This window comes from Trachurus trachurus, assembly GCF_905171665.1.
Source record: "Trachurus trachurus genome assembly, chromosome: 3".
In the NCBI taxonomy this organism is placed as follows: domain Eukaryota; kingdom Metazoa; phylum Chordata; class Actinopteri; order Carangiformes; family Carangidae; genus Trachurus; species Trachurus trachurus.
Window position 1 is genome coordinate 18582356 of NC_139893.1, and position 22061 is coordinate 18604416.

At 43.1% G+C, this 22061-nt stretch overlaps 1 protein-coding gene across 2 annotated transcripts in view; it reads right to left on the bottom strand.

Annotated features, from left to right (window-relative positions):
• The window catches only part of shf (Src homology 2 domain containing F), a 94773-nt gene that overhangs the window by 12910 nt on the left and 59802 nt on the right, over positions 1 to 22061 (bottom strand). Inside the window, exons 3-4 of one of the 2 annotated variants that reach the window (XM_083969205.1) lie at positions 14380 to 14598; positions 13470 to 13568 (exon numbers count right to left, since the gene is read on the bottom strand). In XM_083969205.1, the coding sequence (XP_083825331.1) occupies positions 13470 to 13568; positions 14380 to 14598 (318 nt within the window). The remainder of the gene's footprint in view (positions 1 to 13469; positions 13569 to 14379; positions 14599 to 22061) is intronic. The other variant, XM_083969206.1, reaches the window with a different exon arrangement.

Consider the following 22061-nt stretch of genomic DNA (forward strand, 5'->3'; position numbering starts at 1 on the left):
TTGAACTCACTGGCCTTGAGCTCACTGATGCGTTTCCCTAAACATAAACTCATGGAAATGATTATTCCAAATGACTCCAACTACCGTTGTTATCTTGGCCTCTGCACTTCTGTTCGTTATAAGGCTATAGCTGAGTCTTAAAATGACAGCCAAATTGTACTGCTGCATGACAGCTGGGTAAATTGTGGCTCTAACCTCAAGACTCGATCTTAAGCTTTGCTTCCTCAGGGTCTGATGTTTGGTCTTTAGGCAGTCAAATGATGCTCCTGTGTAGTCTACATGAAAGATGTCATTAGTCCGACTTTTTTTTTTTTTTCTTCCTGCAGTCCATTTGAACTACATGCTGACTGCTGGGAATACAGTGCAAGTAGGATGAACATACAGTATGTGTAAGGGTGAGAAATAGTGTTTCCATGGAAACTGACCAAGGGGACAAGGGAGATGCATGTTTGCTCTGCTCATCCCCGTCAACGCTGACAGATCACAACATGAGGACACAGCCAATTGCCCTCTCTCTCTCTCTCCTTCACTTTTAATTTCTCTTCCTGTTTGCATATGTCTGGCCCTTCCTCTTCTTCTCCTCCGCACCTTCTCTTTTGATCCTTCCATCTCACACTCTCTGGCCTAATTTCTCTAACACACTCGGTCTGCCTTTCTCTCTTTTTTTTTTGAACGCATCAAGGACAGAAAAAGATAGTGGCAAATGGACTGTGGAGGAATGTTTCCACAAAAGAAAGGAGAGACAGAAATAACAGCTTTGATCTGTTATCCTTGATGCTTCTGTCCATAAAATGAATTAAACGTTTTTCTTTTCTTTTTCGGTCCACTAGTGATGTACTGTAAACACATGAGGCTGGAAACGGTATCTGCTGTTGTGGGATAAGGATGAAGGTTGCTATCTTGGTTTCCCCACACAGTCCGTCTCTCAATGTATCTAAAGCCCACTCATGTATCTGCCTGACCTCAGCTCTTTCAAATTTCTTCCATTCTCTTAGTGCCCACACCGATTCCTACTTCTCCCTGAATTCAACACAATCAGTGCTTTATTTGACCTTGATTAATGCCCTCTTTCCTCCTCCACCTAGAAAGAGTTGACTTGCTATTCTCAGTGGAGCCATCCTGTCAACCTTTCCTGTCAGAGCCGAGACTTTCCCAAAGGCAGAGTGCATAGTTCTCCAACAAGAGTATTACCCTGACGAGAGAGCCTCCACACTAAACAAAAGCTATCACTTTATTTGCTCAAGTGTGTCAGTTTTGATTGCCAGCCATCTTAGCGGCATTGGCTTCAAACTGTTGTAGAATTATGCTTTAAGGCTGAATATCAATGGGAGTGAACCAAACTCATTCCCCTTTCATTCTCTGGAGCACACAATTGGGGACATGGCCGACAGGAGATTGACGAGAGGATTGGGCCACAGGAGAACAAAAGCCCGGAGAGGCGGCTTAAGAAGACAGGAGTGTGCACATACATACAAAGTGAACATACACACAAACACACACACACACACACACACACACACACACACCTTCACACATTCACGCACAAAAACACATGCGTAAATGTGCAGGGGCATGTGCGCGTGTGTTATCAGTATTGTTGCTTGTAAAGTGCAGCAAATGGAATCTGTGTATCAGATTGAAGTGTCAGTCAGATGGTGACTGACTGCTAAAAGACCTGCCCCCTTTTAGACATGTAGCTTCCTTTTAAAGAGCACTACAGAGAAAAAAAATAGAGGAGGTGAAGGAGGGAGGGAGGGAGGCAATGAGGGTGAGTGGGTGAGAGGCAGCTGATTGGCTACGACACAGATAAACACAGAGGTCAAAATGGCATTTCCATGATTACACTGCAACCAAAACAACATGAAGCTCAGCAGAGCACAGCCCAACACGAATCAAAATTAATGCCTCAAGTAAGAAAACACTATAAAATGGATTAGTTAACTTTTCAAGGGTGTCACAGTCCTCACTCTCAAAAGGCTTGTTTTCACCGTCGAGCAAACAACACTGCAGAGCCACAACAGAGCCACAGCACCAAAGCAGTAGTTACATTCATCACCAAGGCTGAACTGAACTACCTGACTACTCTTCCCCTCTACACACACACTCTCCTGCACAAATGCCTCAAATTAAAAGGGCTAATTAATTCTCATTTACCAATGGTGCTCTTATCAAAAAGGATGACTAGTCTGAGGGGCGAAGCGAGCCATCGACCGCTATATTGTGAAGTGAAAATTGAGTTTTCCAGCTAGAACGTGTGAAATGATTAACAGGTCTGCATCTCATTAGAAAGCAACTACACACTGAAAATAGTGCTATGATACCCCAGGACCAGGTACCTTTAAAATAAATCACTCACTCTTTTATTGATATTAATTATGTGCATTGTGAAGTCGAATAATGATTTGCTGGATGGCTTTTAATGATCTTTTTTTAGAACACACAGAATGTGCACAGAATCATAATCTCCAATGATTCTGCCAACTGGGGATACAAGTTCTTTTATATACCAAAATGTTATTCTAATTAGTTTTTCCAAGACAAAAGGATGACCCCCCAAAGTGTCATCTAGGGGTTGAATTCAAATTTAAATCTGGATATTTTTTAATTTCTTCATTTTCTTGAAGTCTTCTTTCGTACGAGCAAGGGAGAAGGTGAGAGAAAGTGTGGATAATTAATTCATGTCAAAAAACAAAGGCAAAAAGCTTTCTATTATACCAAGAAAAAAAAGAACTCCATTTATATGTAGATGTAATATTTGCCCTGTCAAGCCTCATTTAAATTTTGGTAATGAGGTGGAGGAGATAAGACCGATTTCTTTGAACTGTAAAGGATTTTGTTTTTTCCTGGACTTTATTAGAGCAAACCACAACAGCCTTTATCAACAAATCAGCAAACCCTCAGCTCTTTACTCCGCCTGAGCCAGAGTCGAGTGTGTAAACAGTCCCGTGGATAATGGATGAGTAATGTCCTGGTGTGTGACGCGGGGTCTGTCTGTACGCTGGGGTCAAGAGAGTACATTGTAACTGTATTCACCGGGGTCGGGGAGGTCATCAGGCCCCCTCTGTGTCTGCCAAAGTGACCTTTGACCCCAAAGATGTAGAGTGGGGCCATACTGGCTCAGACGGAGTGAGGATCACTTTACAGCTGGACGCCAATCTTAAACCCACTCACATCACAGAGGGAACCAGAACCTTTCCCATGGATTTATGGACATAAATCAACTCCTTGCCCTGTCCTCGCCTACAGCACACAGCGGTGTCCTCTTACACGTCCTCACTCTAAGTCTTCCCACTCTGCCAGGGGAAATCCCATTCCTGGCATTAGTTCTGCTACACGTCCTTCTTTTCCCTGGGTAATTACAGCAGTCACAGTGTTAGTCTGTTGAGCGGCTTCAGAAATCAACTAAAGGCTCTATGAGTTTAAAATAGATGAATAACTTGTCAATCGTGTTTGATAAAATGGTAAATATGGTTAAACCTGAGGTGAAGAGACTCAAGTCATGAACTGAAATTGCTTTAAATGAGTTTGGTTTTTCAATTCATGTTAGCCACTTGTAGGGAACAGCAGGCCAGAGGGACATCTGGGACGGGTATGAGTATGTTGACAAGAGGAAATGGGGGTCACAGCGAATGGCAATTACGCATGCAGAAGGGAGTTCAGCACAATTAAAACTAATGAGGCTTCAGCCCTAAAACCTGCACAAGAGTTAGTGATTTTCTGCCACATGTAATCCAGATGGAAAAGTGCGGCCATTACTGAGCTAATACCTAAAGTCATATTGCCTCTAAAAGATGTGAACTCTTGAAGTGAGTTGTCACTGACCAACAGATTAGAAGAAATCCATTCACAAAATACATAATGCAATCTATCATGTTTAAATGCCACTGACTTCGTGAGCACATACACTCTCAACTGTTCAAAGTCTTCATGAATTCAATCAGAGAGACAGACAGCTAGTCACACTGAAGGACATTGTTAGATAAAGGGATGGATGGATGGATGGATGGATGGATGGATGGATGGATGGATGGGAGGATGTACGGACAAATGGGTTGTTGTATGGATGGACGGGCAGACAGACAGACCAACAGGATGGAGGGGGGGTTGGGTGGGGGTAACTGATGGACAATGTGAACACCAACACCCACCATGGTGGTGCTGGTCACAGCTCGTCTGTCCTGGCGAGGGCTGAGCTGTCTGAGAGGGAGAATCCTGCTCCTCCACCAGGGGAGGGCTGGTGTTGAGTTGCCCAACAGGAGGGGGCCATGGTAGGTCCTTGATCACTTTAATCTCTACTGCAAGTGTCGCCCAAGTCACCACAGGAGAGGTGGAGCGGAGGAGAGGACAGTCACAAGAGGTATAAATGGACAACAACAGAGGGAGTGAGGAGAAGGGAGCAATGACAGAGAACAGTGGGAGGGAAAAGGAGAAAAGAAAAGAGGGGTAAGTGAAGAACAGATAATAAGATGCCAGCGTTGTGGTAGAGACTTGGTTTATATTGGGATCCAAGAATCAGCAGCAGCTGCAGATGAGAAAAAGAAGGGATACAACAGGACTGAAAAAGGAAGATAAGTTAGTTATAAAAGTTGGGTGGGGTTTGATAGCTGGTGATCCCACATTTCCTAGTTGATTAAGGTTTTATCATAGATATCCAGATTTTGTGCTGGAAAATTCAGTAAAATCCCAGGAGGAGGAAGGAAACAAAACCTGAGAAGGGACACAGAGATGCACAAAAACATGCAATGCAAAGTTCTGAATCCCTCCTTTTTACTTCTAAGTAATGCATCATTGACTGTGTGACAGACTTTACTATAGAAAATGATATAATGCTGTGCCTTAAAGGGTTGGACCATAAAATATAAAGCTGCCTCGAGCTCAGCTACAGAAAGTCACAGACACAGAACATCAGCGTACACTCTGTTGTTATCCTTCGTGCTCAGTTTGGGGAAAAAAAGACCTTAGGCCTCTATTAAGATACACAATCATGTAGACAATATCCTTCACTGGAACAAACCTCAGAGCGATCCATCCTGGCAGTGGACACTCCCCCAGGCTTTGGCCCTTAAATAATGTCCAGGCAGGGTATTCCAGGGTAAATTGAGTTCTCTTGCAAAAACATATATGTCACTGAAGAGGGGCCATTTGTTAAATAGCTAGGGATACTTAATAAATGGGGTGGACAGGGGAATGTTTTTTCATCATCCGAGCAGAAGCTGGTGTTAAAAGCCAAGGCTAATAAACGTACGCAGTCCAGCAGGAGCAGCTTTAGAGGGCTACTGTATGATCCTCTGGAGGTTAAGACACACTTTGGAGTGTGTGTGTGTGTGTGTTTACATCGTTTCTAAATACAGACCCTCCAGTGAGGCAACACTCACAAGGTTATTAAGGACAATTTAATGTCTCTGTCCATGGTGCTGGAGGTCTTACCATTGTAGGCAAAGATATGAGGAAAAGAAACTAAATAAATTCGATGTGATCAGTTTTGGAAAACAACAGTGTACTAACTCTCCAGTTGAGATTCCTCAAACACAGTGGCAGTTCTTTCTGTATGAGATAAAGTGGGAAGAACTAATAATACTAAAGTGGGAAGAACTAATAATACAAGTGTTGCTCCTCTAATTCGCCCCAAAAATCCCAGAAATTGTTAAGATCCAAAAATGGGAAAAGCACTAAAACTTACCATAAAAGAAATGTGGATAACCTGATTTCACTTCAGGAACCCGACTTGTTCCATTAAACTAGACGCCACTAAATTAAATCAAATCAGACTGAAATTCAAACAGGGTTATCATTTCCAAGAAAACCCTTCAGCGGTAGCCTGAAATCATCAGTCTGACAACTATACAGCTAAATCAGCCATGTCATGTCAGGACAGTGACGGCCTTATTTGACTCAAGAGGACGGCGACGAAAAGAAGAACAGCAGCAGCAGATTGGCAGATGTATATCAGCTAGCATGTACAGTAGTAGATATCCACAGCCACTTTGGGACATATGAATAGATTGTCAGAGATATCCTTTAAATGATACAGTACATCTGAGTTAAGGGCTTAAGATTAATATGTCAGTTTCTAACATTTAGATTAAAAAAATGAATGGCAGCAATTATGTTGCCAGAGTCACATTTGTGATTCAGAGTAACACCCCCTCATCTGAAGAGAGTTGATTAGGTGCTACTTCAGCTGCCTCAGATGAAAAGAATACAGCTGTATTCATAACCATTAGTGTGTCACTGGTATGCAGGCCGCTTTTCAGGGGGAGGATGAACATAATTTTATGGACTTGTCTGTCTTCCTGCCTGCGAGGGATTGCAGCATGGTGGTAGTACAGGACATGCTAATGAGAGGCAATATCTGCAAGCTAGATGAAGGGGGAAACTGGAGAATATTCGGCCCGACAAGCAATTAAATAGCCGGGCCTAACAGTGTCGGGGGGCTAATCTGGAGAACGGTGGCTGGAAGGAGGAGCTGCTTGCCGTCTGTACTGATGGGGGTGGTGGAGCGGTCAGGATGCAGCATGGGGAATGATGGCAGAAGGTCAGAAACTGTGGAAGATAATATAACTTCCTCTACTTTGGGGTGAAGTAGGGGACTCTCTTCCTATGAGATTAAAAGCCTAATACTCATTTCACATTGCAGATTAGCGTGTAATTGTTTGGGGAGCAGCAGGCTGCCTGCACTCTGCAGCCTCACAGTGAGGATGAGGAGGCGACGTGGGGGAGTGTGGCTCAGATTCGCTTGGTTGCTCCGCTGAATAACAGCATTTAGCACTGTGAAAATTGAGGTAAACTGATTGAATGGCCAGGTGTTTTGTTTTTGCAAAACTGTGAGTGACTGGAATCCGCCACACTTTATAAAACGTATTCAAAAATCCTGCCAGTCCCAAGGCCGCCCTGAATAATCATTGGGTCTGTAGCTGCCATGGTGCGTAATGGGTGAGTGCATCTTCATACCTTGGGGTCTTCTTCAAAGACAAACTCGGTGACAAATTCAAATTTAGGGCCGAGGTGACAACAGTCACCTACACAGAAGAGATCTGATTTACACACAGACCCTGAAGGCTCAACACACTGCCACATACATTTTCATATATCCACCCCCACTACACTGCCCTCCTCCCCTGCCATTTACAAACACTGATAAATAAAAACACTGATAAATAGCTCTGCTGGCTAATGCAGATTTTGACTGATTATCAGCCCTGTGGGTGGCACATTGTAGTTTGCGTGAACCACACGTTGAGTGCTTTAGAGACTGGAGGTGAATATCAGGTAGAACATTTGCAATTTTGAGAGGAGCGACAGAAAGCTGTGATCATGCTCTACAATATGGGGGTTCTGATTCAGTCGGTGTAATTAACAGAAGAGGTACATTTTCTCTTTTACTTTCTGGCAAGTGAAACATCTCGTAGAGCATATGGAACAAGTAAATACATCCACAGATCACTACATCTTTGTCATCTGATCTGACCGCATTTGGATCAATATGCAGTAACTCATCTGCATAATCCCTCACTCCATGTTAGTACACACCACCTCCTGTTGACATAGGAATAGAGGCTATTAAGAATTCAAAATCAACAAAGTGTCTGTCACTCATGTTGACCACACAAACATGGACATGTCAGGACTTTGGTTAAGAAAATCCAAGACAAGCTTCATGTGGCTTTACAGTACCAGTTTGAGTACCAGCATTCAATAAGGAGTGTTGTCAACGCTAGAGCTGATTTATTATTTGCTTCACAGCTATGTTGACAGTTTAGCTCATCAAAAGAAACGGAGAATACTTCAGCGATGGGCGACGGTCCCCCCTTTCTTTATCAGAGTTTACCTTCCCTTTGTTCCTCCAGGAGCCGGTCTATTTTTAAAGCCAGGTATTTGTTTACCCGGGCTTTTCATTAGCCCATGGCACTTCATCACTGTAAACAGTGCAGCACCATAAATCACCAGCTATGCTTGTTTCCACCAACGCCATTTAATTTAGTTCTGCTTAATTTGGTTGGCTAATTGCATGCATATTCAAAACAAGCTGGAAGATTGTGATGTTTATGCTGCACATTATGAGCAGAAGAGCTTGCAACACAAAACCTGCGTCCTCTGAAGACGTGTTTGTTCCATCGGCACCCGAATCATTACAGATAACAACTGTGTAATGCTCAGGGGGAAGTGAAATGCCACCTCATAACTCTCTGCATACTGTATCCGTCGCATTATACGGCCCGGCTCTCTTTCAAAGCACAAATCTCCTTTGAAAGACCGTGCGTTTGTGTTAAAAAAAAAAATGCAAGTGGCACAAAAAAAAGGTGATAGAGATGAAATGACAGCTAAGCTTTTTCCTTTCTCTTTTATAAAGAGAGAGAAGGGAGATGTGGTGAGCGACGGCCGGCCAGCAGGAGGTTCCAGGGGGCCCTGCTGGCCATGTGCTGCCTCAATACTCTGTGAGGGAGGTTTACAGCGCTGTTGTGTGTGACCAATGTGTGCGAGTGAAGATAACACCCGTGGCAGCGCCAAGAGAAAGATGGCAGGACACATTTTGAGGCTCATGAAAGAGGGCTGTCAGGAAGGTTATCAGCGGGGTGTTGCCAGGAGGATGAGACAGAGCTGCAGAGTGACAGACAACGGTGGGAGGAACCGGGATCATCCGAGCAGAGACAGACAGAACCACAGCACCAACAAAACAGCTGGCTTTAACTTTGGTGCAAATAACCCATGCAGGACTGTAACTGAATCAATTATTTATTTTGGGACATTAGACACGAGCCTCAGATTTCTGGGTCGTTAAGCCCATGAAGATTCATTAAAAAACCATAAAGCTCCCCAAGACCTGAGGGAGTAAGCGACGGCACCTCCTCTTATCTGCCGTTTTAAATGCATGGTACCCTGCTGGCTAGAAGCCAAGTGAAAGGAGTTAGTAGCAGGTAACAGAGGGCAAAGAGATTAAGTAACAATGGCTCTCGATCCCATCCCTGCTGTGACGGGGTTCAGATTTCTGAGGGTGGCGTGTCCGCGTCTGAGTGTGTGTGAGTGAGCGAGCCACATGCAAAACCAAAGCACGCGGGGCTTAAAGTGACGGACATGCGAGCACACTTTCTCCTGCCCTCACAGGCAGGCTTCTTCATGTGGTCAAATCCTAATGTGTCTTCTTCACTCTTCACCTTCAGGCTCATCCATCACCTACTCAGCAGCCAGGAGGGAGACAGGAAAGAGGCTGTAACAAGTGTGTGTGTGTTTGTTCCAGAAGAGGGAGGTGGGTGGGTATTGGGGGGGGATGAGTGATTAACCAAACCGCAAGTACACAGCCTCCCAGCACCCTAACAAGGCAGGGAATTTACATTCCATTGCATACCTGTCAGGAGATAGCCCAACAGTGAATAATAACACCAGACCAAGTGTTGTAAAGAGGCAAGCATGCAGGCAGTGATAGGGACAGCTGAGGAAAAAGGGCTGTAGCCGGGAGCATTAGTCTGCTCTCCTTCCCCTATCATTAATGAAGACAAATAGTCTTATATGCAGATTGCATTATTGTGTTACACCGCAGAGGGAGGACGTACAGTAGGCAGCACTTGGTGCTTATTTAATCCCTTTTCTTCTTACACCCACTCCGTGGTTTAGTTAGATTCTGCTTTTTTCATTGTCTGTTAATACTTTGTTTGCAGACACTTTTATTTCCCACATAATTGTTGGAATATAAACTGTGAAAGCTTTCTTTTTTTTCACACGCACAGCAAAGTGCCTCCAAAATGCAAAAAACGGTATCATTACTCATTGATATTATGCAGCCATAAAGTGCGTCAACAGCTATAGAAACATTACTGAGGGAAATTGCGGTTTAGAAGCCAAACAGCACATGGAGCTATATACTGAATGTAAAACAGGCCGTGTGCCTATGTGCCAAAGTGGTGAATCAGGCATGAAATTGCGACTGGAAAACATTTTTAATTACTAACCTAATTGCTGAGATCTGGGGACATGGCAACAGCACTGCACTGGAGTCAAGCTGGGTAAATAACATGAGTAGTCAGACAAACACTGACAAATCTCCAGTTCAACCATGTTATCTACAGCACTTGGCAAATGGCAGTGAAGTGAAGTAGAGGGTGCACAAAATGTTGTCAAACAATTCAATAATGCTATCAGCCACTGCATAGAACAACTGCAGTAGGTCAACTATTAACCGCATATTGCCACCTATATCATTAATATTCATTGTATAGGCCACTGGCTTTGAAAAATATAGTATCACTCAAAAGTTCCTGTAAATAGCTACATACAGTTTCTGTATGTAGTCTCACCTACTGTACTGTATGTGTAGCAAACAAACATCAAAAATCAAAAATGTTATGAGAACGTCAAGGCACGTCAAACCAGCTCAAAAGTGCCCGACTCCAAGGAGTTACATCAAAAAGTACCTTTGCATAATCTAATGCATATTTACAAAGTACTGTTTGGGAAATATAACATTTGCATTTAGTTTCACTTCCAACCATGTGGCTGAGACGAAATAGCTAAACTGAGGATTTATATAGTATACTACTTTTTCAGAGAGGCCTCCATCAACTAAAAAAGGTTCAGAAATCGTGTCTCTAAAAATGGCCCTGCTGTGAGAAACCAAAATATCTTGTTTCAAGATCAACTAAAGAGAGTAAAATATAATATAATACTTGTAACCTACCATGAAATCTAAGCTCAACCTGGATCCCCCAGCTACTAAAGCAAACATGTCCAGACATCTCTTTCTCTAACGGTAAGCCCATGACCTTATGACTCCAGTCTAAAATTTCATTAACTGTACGTAACCCTGCTTTGAGCGTGGATGCAAGACAATTCAATCCTGCCTGTGTGAGATGTGAACATTTAAAGGATGATATTTATCGAAAGTAACAGTAAACAGCTGCTTAGCCAGATGTTTAAGATAGTAATCTCCAGGGCAAGATCAGGGTAACCTAGCAAAATCTAAAATATACTTGAAGTTGAATCTTATAGGAGTCCAAAGAGGGATGATACAGGAATGACTTATAAAGCAGGAATTATGAGATTGTGAGTAGTCCTAAAGAACCAGCTCACAAGTGGACTTAAATGCTGAAGCAGTGTATAATTTCTTGACATTGGAGGTAAGCTGGTAGCAAAGATCAGAGCCTTGGGTGCAGGCACACAAGCTCAAACCTTGAAAGGTGGGAAACTTTCTCTAAGCCTCTTGATGTCTGGATCCAGGGCTGCTCTACAAAGGCAACAAACCAATGTTGACAAGGCCTGTCCCAGAGACGTCTTTCTCATCTTTCTTCCTTTTTCTGTCTTCCAAATAGTGGGGAATTATTTCTGCTTGAATTAAGCGTAACACAGAATGAAGACGTGCATTAAATCAAAGTACTTTTTGGTCTGCAGCTTTCATTCTTTGAAAGACAACTTAAAGACGTATCTCTTCCATTCCCGGCCAACACTCTGACATCCAATAAAAATTAAATTAATCATCATCAAAAGAAGGACGCTGTGTGGAAAGGGGGAGTTGAAAGAGAGAATGTATTAGTAAATAGCATCCTAACCAAACTCTTCTGAGTGCTGCTTGACAGAAAAATAATGAGGGAGAGAAGGAAAGTGATTAAGAAGCATCCTTTATTTAACTAATGACTTGCGGAGGCAGAACAGCACGACTCCTATGAAGACCTCAGTGCCTAGAAAACACCACAGTCGACAAGAAACGGGAGTTAAGTGACAAAAATTAGCAAAACATAGAAGGATGTATGAACAGACAGACCTTTGATATCCAAATGCATATTAGTAGATCGGAGCTGCTGCATCAATGCATTTTACATGTTGTTTATTCTGTTCCTAAATGTTCATATCTTCTAAACTAAAGAAACCATTTCACACACTGATAAGTGATTCTATATTTGAGCGTAAGAGGTAGGATGCTATAAAGTGCTCCTCTCCTCACATGGAGGGCGTCGCTAACTACTCTCTTGAGCCTCTTCTCATTCTTGCACCAATGAGATTCATGAGCTGGCTGCCATTTAATGCCACATAAGACACTTTACACACATTTAAACATGGTAGAGTGACGCTCACTTCAACATCCTCTCTGTTTCTCTGCAGCTGTTACCATGGTTCACCTTGTAGATTAAGAAGAACTATCCTGGTGTTATTCTGATGGTTTGGGGTTTTTTCCAAGAATTAAAGCATCAAATTCTATGGCTATAATTTTTTTTAGGATGTCCTAAGGCTCATCTATCATCATGAAATTAATGACTCACAGAATTTGTGTTTGAGACATTTCACAAAAATTAGATCCACCTCCAGATCCCCAGTGAGTCCATCAGCACAACTGCCAGCATTACACCAACAGGGATTAATTGTGCTCTCAATCTCCACATAGTAATCATTTATACTTTGTTGCAATGCTGTGTAAATAATTTGCAGTGATGCCAAAACACACAGATGGCAAATGAAAAGATGAATGAAATAGAGAAATATCTGGAGATATTAATAAGAAGAGTATAGAATATTAAAAGAGAAAATTTCCTTGTGCATTATTTAATTCAGCACCTCGCTCTGTGCGGTTTTTATTTACACTTCTATAAAACTCAGTTACTAATGATTAATGAACCCTTAGGCCGTACTTATTTTTAATGGCTTCTTTTATTCGGCTGTAATTTAAAAAAAAGTAATGGATCATTTAGTGATGTTATAGTCATGCTGATGTTTTCATGCAGAATACTTTATCCTGTCACACTTAAGACTTTCTGAATTTTAAATCAAACAAAACCAAATAAATATTTCCATAATAGAAGAACACTTGAGCTAAAATCTGAAACATGGTTATTGAAATATTTGTTTTGTTGACATATGCTATCTGAAGTTGATGCCTTGAATCCACTGTTCACCACTCACAAGGTACCTCAGTAAAAAGCCAGGGTGTTTGTGTTCACTGGTTGAAAAGGAAAAAATGTTTAAAAAGTGTATATTTTTTTTCCACAGTACCATTGAGGTGGGAGACACAAATTCACACACTCAAACCTCATCACCCTCCGTCTTAGTGTTTCTGCACTTATTGCACTTGTCACACTCATGTTTCCACTGCAAGACTGATTTGAGGAGAACGTCACCAGTGGCTGTGACAATATTAGTCCACTCTAGTCACACCAGTGGCTTCCTGATAATGTCATTTTAATCCAGAAAATGTTTAAAGCAAGGTCATTTGTCTTTGAAGTGGGTGACCTTTTCTCAATCTGACTGTTTTCTGATCTGACTTTTCACAATTAATCAAATTTGAAAACATCTAATAACCTGCACAACATGTGTGTAACATGAATTTTTAGACAAATTCAACCTGGGTGCTGCAGGATTTATGTGAGACATAAATCCCAAACTGCAGGGTTCAGTGCAACCAGGAGGGTTCAGGCATCACCGTCACAGATCTCACATTGATATATTACAGACAGACAAGAGACACTCCCCAGCCCCGTCTCCAATGGTACCTGTGAGGGGTTTAGAGGTGCAGTCCTTTCTTCTGTGGGGGCCTGATCCAGTGCCACTTACAGAGCCCTCGTAGCTAATGCAGTCATAACAAAGCAGAGCTGTTCAAGGATGAAAAAGAAAAAAATATAAAGAGAAAACGGGCGATGAAAAATAGATTCATGGGTTGCTGATTTTATTTGATCATCTTAAAAGCCTTGGTATTTTCGTTTTCTTAAAAATTTGGGTGCCATATTCTTTCCAGGAACAGCCCTGTTTGATGTTATGGCTGTGTTAGCCATGCTGAAGCTCCCAAAAACACAGTGACTACACCTGCACCTACATGCACCTGCACACCCAATCATGCCTTCCTGTGAGCAGCAGAGATGTCAACTTAGTTTAAACAGACATTAGTTGAATCAAAACAGTATAATGGACACCTGCAAATTAATTCAGCAAGGGCTTTAACAGAGGAAAAAAGAAGTGTCAACAGAGTTTAAAGCAGCAGCAACGGCAGCAGCAGCAGTAGAACCCGCAAACCTGGCAGAAGCCATAATCAAATTGGTTAGAGCTGGAAAAACAGACACCTGAGTTAGTTAAGCAGAAAATAAATAGTTTCAAATGAAAAAGGGTTAAAAGCTTGGAATGTAAATAAGGCAACCCTGACTGAAATACAGTCATTGCTAAACTGAATTTGAGCGTAAACTGAGCTACTGACATAACTAACAGTAACATCAGCTGAAAACCTTCATACTGTAAGTTAACTGCATTTTCTTTTCTATTAGGATGAAAACAAAACTTGTTTCCAGTCTGTTTCAAAGCAAGGACGCCGTGCATTTCTTTCCTCAAAGCTCCTGTTAATAGTTACTGATCAGGTTCAGTGGCTCTTTTTTTTGCGCATTACTGTAGATGTTACACTGATGATTATTTTACCTGCAAATGCTTTGGAAATCCTCTCCTTTTTCCACTCCCAGGGCTGGTCATACTCCTCGGGGGGTCGCTCATCATCCTGGGGCAGTCGGCTTTCTCTCGGACAGCGCGAGTGCTCAGGGTCCGAGTCGCCGCCATTCTCGGCTGGCTCGTACGGCGTGTCGTACAGGGGCAGCTGCCTCACAGGTCCGTCCTTAGGCCCACGTCCACCAGATCGTATTTCTACAAACAGGAAAGGCTGGTCTTTAATGCTAGGTCGCTGAAATAAAACTTTATAGATGGAAATGGCTCAGTGGGGGAAGAACACTGTCAGCATATGAGAAATGAGGATTTATGACCACAGATGCACTTATAAGACACTAAAGCAACACATTTTATAAGGCCCGACTTGCACATTTCGTGTATGGCATATAGACATGATGAATGTGAGGAGTTATTTAAAATGATTAGCCTGGGAGACAAAACAGTCTTCATGGGCACAGTCTCAGCTTTGTGCTTTGTTGTTCACAGCCATTGCCATCAGTTTGTAGACTACAGTGCACAAATAATGTAACCATGCAGGCTTTAGAGCTGAATGTACTCTGAGGAAAGTAGCTATAACCTCAGCAAGTCTCTGTTTTTATGGCTGGTAATAAACACAACAATAAATGCATAATGGGCAAAAGTGTGAACTAGGATCAAAGAAACTGTTAAAAAAAAATAATAATAATGTGAGGCCTGTGAGTTGTGTGTTGTATGTGATATAAGTTGTCAATTGTCCAGTGGAGCTATACAGCCTGGCAAAAAGTGGACTTGCAAAGGAATGATGCATCTCAGTCAAACTGTATAGCACAAATCAATACAAACAGCAGTTCGCCAGGCATATGTGTCTTAGGACATATGGCTACGGGTCCTCACAGACACACACGCCTGTCAACAACATAAACATTCGCTCTGCACTTCCTCGTTTCATATCTCAAGTTTAAACTCCTCCAAGTGGCGGCACTGTGGGAGCAGAATTGTGTAGGTTGATGAGATATGTGAATGGTGAAGTATGGGCCTCTGACATGAAGCAAACTATGGCTAAGGCTGCGGTTCCTGAGCTGAACACAGAAACGGGAAGTTGGAAGACAGAGTTGAGATAACGGGGGGAGGTGCTGAGAGGCTGAGCACCTATAAAAGCACACAGTGTGACCTCCCTGAATACAGCGAAACCACACAAGCGTTCTGCACAGCCTTGCCCCAGGCTGCACATGCCTGCTCTGTCAGAACAGAGGTGAACAGACAGTTTCCTTTCTCTCCTTCTTCCTTCTGCGTTTCCCTCTTCAACTTATGAACACCCAACTCAACTTTGTGTGAATTTAAAGCCTTAAGCAGACAAATTGATATGTTAACAGTCTTCTATTTGCTTTCGAATAAGACCTCTAAAGTTTAGCAGTTACTGAAGTACTTCCTGAACAAAGAAGTAAAGTCTGAGGCTAAAAGGTCCTCATGTGATGGACTATTGAATGGCTTGGCAGATAAACCATCTGACCATGGATCAAAATTAGCCTACGGCACCGTCAAATTCCTCAAAATGGTCAATTTCCATGCGAGTTTACAACCTCAGATGGGGGGTAAAATATCTTCTCCTTTACAGTAGTTGAAAAAAAAAATATATATAAATGTTCTACTCAACAGCTTGAAGCACAACCTCTGACAGGCAGCTTCTTTGCAGCATGTGCCACTCATCCGAACATGGAGGGTGAGAGGGAGCACTTGCCAGAAAAGAAATCGTTGGACCAGAAAGCCACTTGTCTCTCAGTATGGTGAAGATTTTATCTATCATAACGGTTGGGCGAAAAACAAATGAGGGCAGAATGGTGTGTGTTGAGAAATCTTCACATGTTGCACAAAGGGACCTGCATCTTTTGTCCTTCTGATGCAACCTGCAAATATATGCACCACTTCTCTCCCTTTTTCAAACAATTCCAGCTTTCCCATTTATCCTGAGATGAAGCTGTGTCCATACTTTCCACATATATAAAATCATGAATATCATTTATACACTCGTTTTTTTCAGGACACCTCAACCCTTCAGAAACCTGCAAAGGGATGAATTTAAATACGATTCAAAAAAATTCTTTCAAAATTGCATTTCAAAGAAATACAGAATAACTTGCAGCAGCCTTGTGGTATTTATCATCTTCAGTGTTTTTCCGGATGACTTTTTTCCTTGAAATCTTGCACATAATGTGAATAATCTCAAATCCAGTGCATACCCATATTTAGATTTTCATAATTTTAGTGTCCTGAAGCTATACTTGACAGCACCAAAGCTTGGATGCATGCAAAACCTTTCATTCTCCATGCAGAGAGGTGAAACAGACCTGACTCCTAATGAAGCATCGTGCCCTTGAGATCTCTCCTCTTTCCCCCTTTCCCCCGCCTCCCTCCCCACCCCTTCAATCTCCCTCTACTCATATGAAGTTGTTAGCAGCCTGCACCCTTCCTCCTGGGCCGCATGAAGCTGTTAGCGGCCAGCACCACCATAGGGTAATGCAATGTGAAGAGAATGAAATATTATGCCACACGACTGCATAATTGCCTCTTAGCCCGAGGGAGCTCTTGCGGAAAAATGAGCAATGCGTTGAGCCTTAATGGAGTTACCCGCCGCTGGTGGTGGTGGTGGTGGAAGTGGAGGTAGAGGGGGTGGAGTGAGGTGAGGCTGCCAGGGTCCCGTATCTCAGCTTAATCCCGCATTAGGCAAACTTGCAGTCTTTGATCTCAGTTAAAAGACTTGGTATTACAAGATCCTGGTGTGATTAGGTCCTACCTCCCCTGCAGAAGAACAAATAGAAGAGACTGAAAAAGGCAGGAGAGTGAGGTGGTGGGTAAATCTTAAGGGAAGAACCCTTTAATTGGAGGCATGCTGCCTTCGATAAACTGCTGCGGTGGATTGGGACTCCCTTTGCCAGCTCCCAAGACTGAGGCCTTGTGTGTGGAGATAGTCATGATCTTCTCGCCTTCCCCCCAAACTCAGTTTTGAATTCTTGCTCCCTTCCTTCCTTGTTTCCTTCTGTCCTTCCTTCTTTTCTTTTTGTCAGCTCCTGTTGAGGCATGCTTGGTAAACTGGGTGGGGACACATCTGTCTAGGCAAATTACAGTGATTGGCATGGCAGTGGGGTTGCATGTTGCAACACAGCTGCAGTCTATCTTCAGTCTTTGACCTCTACCCCTCTGTTTAGGGTGAGAGGTCAGGCACCACACCCTCCCTTGATGTAGTGCCCCCTCCCCGGATGTGGGAGTTCCTGTCCAGATGCTGCACATCCTTTCTTTTGCCTTTTGCCCTTCACCTACTTGGCCTTTGTAACCCCTCCAATCATGCCCCTAAAAAGTTTGGAAGTAACCTTTTTGATTTATCTTTAATGCCACCAACAGGAATAAAACAATTCAAAAATATTTGATGCTGCTGCTACAAAAAACATGATGCTCCTTTTAAGTCCTGAGTTTTTCAGGTATTTTAAGCAACAATTAAAGAGCATGCTGCTCTCAACAGAGTTTCAGCAGCCATGTAGCAGCAGCAGCAGCAGCAGCACTGACCACAACCATCTGTTTAGTGCCACTAAAAAAGATGAGTGCGGGGACAGCGCAGCATACTGCTGAGAACCAAACAGCTGCATTTGAGCAAAGACGCATTTCTCTCTAATGAGAAAAGACATGGATACTGGCTGTCATAAAACCTCAACTGTAAAGCATGCCTCAGTTGAATGTAGGTTTCCACATGTGAGCGAAAAAAAAAAAAAAGAAGCAGTGAGGAGAAGCGTTAAGCTTTGAAACAAGTGACAGAGCCAGTCTTTGTTATCGTCTTTCTCTCTGGTTCATGAACTGGTGAGATTAATCCTGTGGGAGAGAGAGGAATATATTCCTTGCAATAAATCCAAGGAAGCTCCATTTCCACTTTCTACAGGAAGAGCCCTCTGGGCACATTACCATGGCAGTGCAGGGGCAGGAAGAAAGCTCTGGATTAAATCAAAAAACATTAACTGCAACCAACCTGGCAGCCGCATCCTGCTGCATATAAAGGACTGACCAGGTCATCTAACCCTCACCATCCAAACCACTCCAGTCTCCCAGGCCCTCCTTTCTCCTTTATTGCCAACCAGTAGAATTGATTACATTTGCAAGGTGTAGCAAACAAGTGTGTAAGCGTGCTTTCATTGCAAGGCTAAAGCATCTACAGTAATACGTACAGGAAAACTCATTTATCTGTCTCTAGGGTTGATAGCAACACGCCCACTCCTACTGAGCCAGAGAGGCTTTTCTACAAGCAGGGCCACAGTGAATATCTGGATTTCATTGAGGGGATCTCTTGTCCACTAGTGAAAGATTAGATGTGATTGACTTAACACCCCAGGAAAACAATGGCCAGGCTTTGAAGATATAGGCTCTAAACCAGATCTGACCGCTCATTAACAAGGCGGATCTCTGCGGACAGCATCACAATGACTGAGTGTTAAACAGGTAACTGAACATACATTACACAAATACTTAAATGATATAGCAGATGCCTTCTGATTAAGATAAATGAATTGCTCAACGCACACCCTGGTTATGAACTGCTTACGCCTGCTAATGCTTAAATGTAAAGCCAGCCATCTGTGACAATGGGCAGCCAAGCTTGTTCAAAACACAACACATTTAAGAAGACTGCAGGCTCGATTTACAAATCCTCTGCAACCAAGCCCTGTACGTAACAGAGAGACATTTCTTTAATTTCACTCTGTCTGAGCGGCCAGGTCTGAGGGGAGCGAACACCGTCTATCTCGAGGCGCCAGTTGGGGATTTGCGCTATACCGGGGGCCACCCACAGGTATTGTGTGTCAGTCAAAGAGCTGGCTGACAAGTGAAGGTGTTTGCTCCTTGACCCGTGGCGGCCTGCTATTGAGTGTCACTCCGCTTCCGTGAGTGGAGCCTGAGAGGAGTCTCTCGCTGCCAACTGTTCCCCAAAGACCTCTGGGAGAGCAGTTACGATAAGCAAAGACAAAGCAACGCTGTCAGCTTTGTGCACACGTCTCGCCCCAATTCTAATTTCATTTTCATGTCTCATGGTGTTTCGAAGAAACAAAAGCAGCCAAGACAAAGGGAAGAAATTAGCATTGTGTGGTTCTGCTAATGTCAGCCCACACTATTTCAATATTTCTTACTTCATTTGGTGTTTTGTATTTGTAAAAATGCAAACAATCAATAAACGTAGATTATTCCAGTCAGGCTCTTGTTCGTCTGTCTGTCACTGTGACAGGTTTGACCATTTGCAAGGAGGACATGTGTCTGTTGTGCTCGTGTCTCTGTGTGCCACTGCATCTCCATCAGCCTCCTGCAGACAGAACAAAAGCGGCCGTGCTGTTTGTTCTCTCTGTCTCCTTCTTCCTCCTGGCTCACACTGTGCCAGGCTTGTGGTGGGTACACTCTGAGGCCTCTGCCTGCCTGTCACACATGTATATACTTTTGGGAAGCCTGTAAGCCAGGGCTTAGACTCGGTCTATTCCTGCTTTGGCCCTGAGAGAAGAGTATTTTGGGTCTTGCTTCACTATTTTTGGTTTGTGCTTTCATATAAATGCTTTTTCTACCAGGGGCCATACTCCTTGACAGACAAATGACACATGGTGAGTGGTGCTTTTAGGCAGGACCAAAGAGCTGGGAGTCTGTATGGGACTAATGTTACAAAATCTAACAAAATGCTATTTCAAAACAAGTCACAAATATGTGTTAATTTGCTCATGGACGAGGTTGCATGAAGCCAGTCACATGCAATATCCTAGTGAAGGCATGTCTGTGTCTGTGTCTGTGTGGGTGTGTGCACTCATGTATGTGTAGATTTGTAGCTCCTACAGATGGCCTGAGGGAGTGGAAGCTGAAGAGTGTCTTGGATAACACTCTGACATGTATATGTATATTCACTCCCATACTGGAGCAGGAGAGTAAGTCTAGGGAGAGAACTTACACAAAGCAGAAAACAAGCAGGAGGCGGGTGATGACGGAAGTAAGCCAGACAAAGTAACAGAGACAGAGAGAGAGAGAGAGAGAGGAGGAGAAAGAAGTGTCAGAGGGGATGGATAAAAAAAAGAAAAGGAAAGAGATAAAGAACAACAGCCAGTGACTAGAGAAAGGGAGGGGAAAAAACTGAAAATTAGAGACAGGCAGGTGATGCAAGTTTGTCACAGGGGGAGAAATAAACAGAGAGACTGCGACAGGAAGTTGAGGAGAATGATGGGAAGAGAGAGTGGGAGACGTACACAGAGGCAGAGAGCAGGGAGAATAACAAATATACAGAGCAGTGAAATGCTCTCAGTTGATGAACACACATCACTTGAGGGCTCACGACTGATGAAAACAACTGTTAGGTAACTTACGTACTTGAGGTTCGTTATTAATAACAACCCACTGCTTCGATGTGCAGTAAACCTCTATTAAATTAGAGGAAGCTTTCCGAATTATTTTCATGTGACAACATTACAACACTTGGTTCTCAATGTAATCACTGTTACTCGTGTCACTGGCTTTCTGTCTTCACAGCAATAGGATTGACTTAGTACATTTATATACAGTACAGTACACCTCCCCTCCACAGGGCTTTACTCATACCCCACACACGGAATGCAACAGGGCTTTGAGGTAAATGCTAAGACAGGCATGCTAACATGCTCACAGTGATAAAACTAGCATGATGATGTTAAGGTGTAAATGTTACCTTAGTTTAGCGTGTTAGCATGTTAACATTTGCTTTACAGCAGATGGGAATGTCATTAGTTGTCCAGGTATTTGGTTACAAACAGAACCACTGTGTTTGTAACCACCAGGTGGTGAATGAAAGGTCAAGGGGGTCAAATGTTTTCAGCCCACGCTATTTCAATAAAACTAAAAATACCAAACCGCTAGTGGCATCACCTGGGATTGAACCATAAACGTGTCTGGTGTTGCATGGCATAGTGAGAGAGGTAGCCCATGTCTACTTTAAGAATGACGTTTTTTTTAATTTTTTTTTTATAAGTGCAGTATTTCCAAAGAGTTGTGTTAATTTGTAACAGTGGTGTAGTGTGTGGTGGCTCTCGGGATATTTCAGGCTGTTAGGGAGAAACCCTCAGTGCCATCTCTAGAGCCATGGTAGACCTTTCAGAAACAGCCTGTTATCACTGAAAGGAGCAGTGATTAACAAAGTCTGGGATCCAGTAATGAGTAATTACCTGGATTTGTTGTTTAACAAGAGATAATGTAACATCGTTGAGGGACTCTCTGTGACTTGATCCTACCTCACTGGCAATGCTTCACCTATGTAAATGTCCACTGCAGAGACACACTGCCATTGATCCTATGCGGGGCGCAGTCGCCATTATAGCTCGTTAGGACACAGGTGAAAGCTCATTAATAGAAGATGAATGTGAGCGGCAGCAGCTTGGAAAGGTGCCCGTCTACCTACATGAATCACAGAACAGCCCTCACGGCTAACTCACGCAGCTCCGCAGTGAACAAACAAAAAGACGAGCAGTAGATCAGCACACTGACAAGGCGACAGCGAGTACAAATGTGATTAGTCGTTTGCCGTTGCCGTCGACTGCGCCGCAGTAATAGAAATTCCATTTGGACGACGGTCAAACACACAGAAGCTGGAATCTTTTCCCGACACGCAGTGAGGAGGACTTAATGTGAGGCAGTGACAGGCTGCTTGG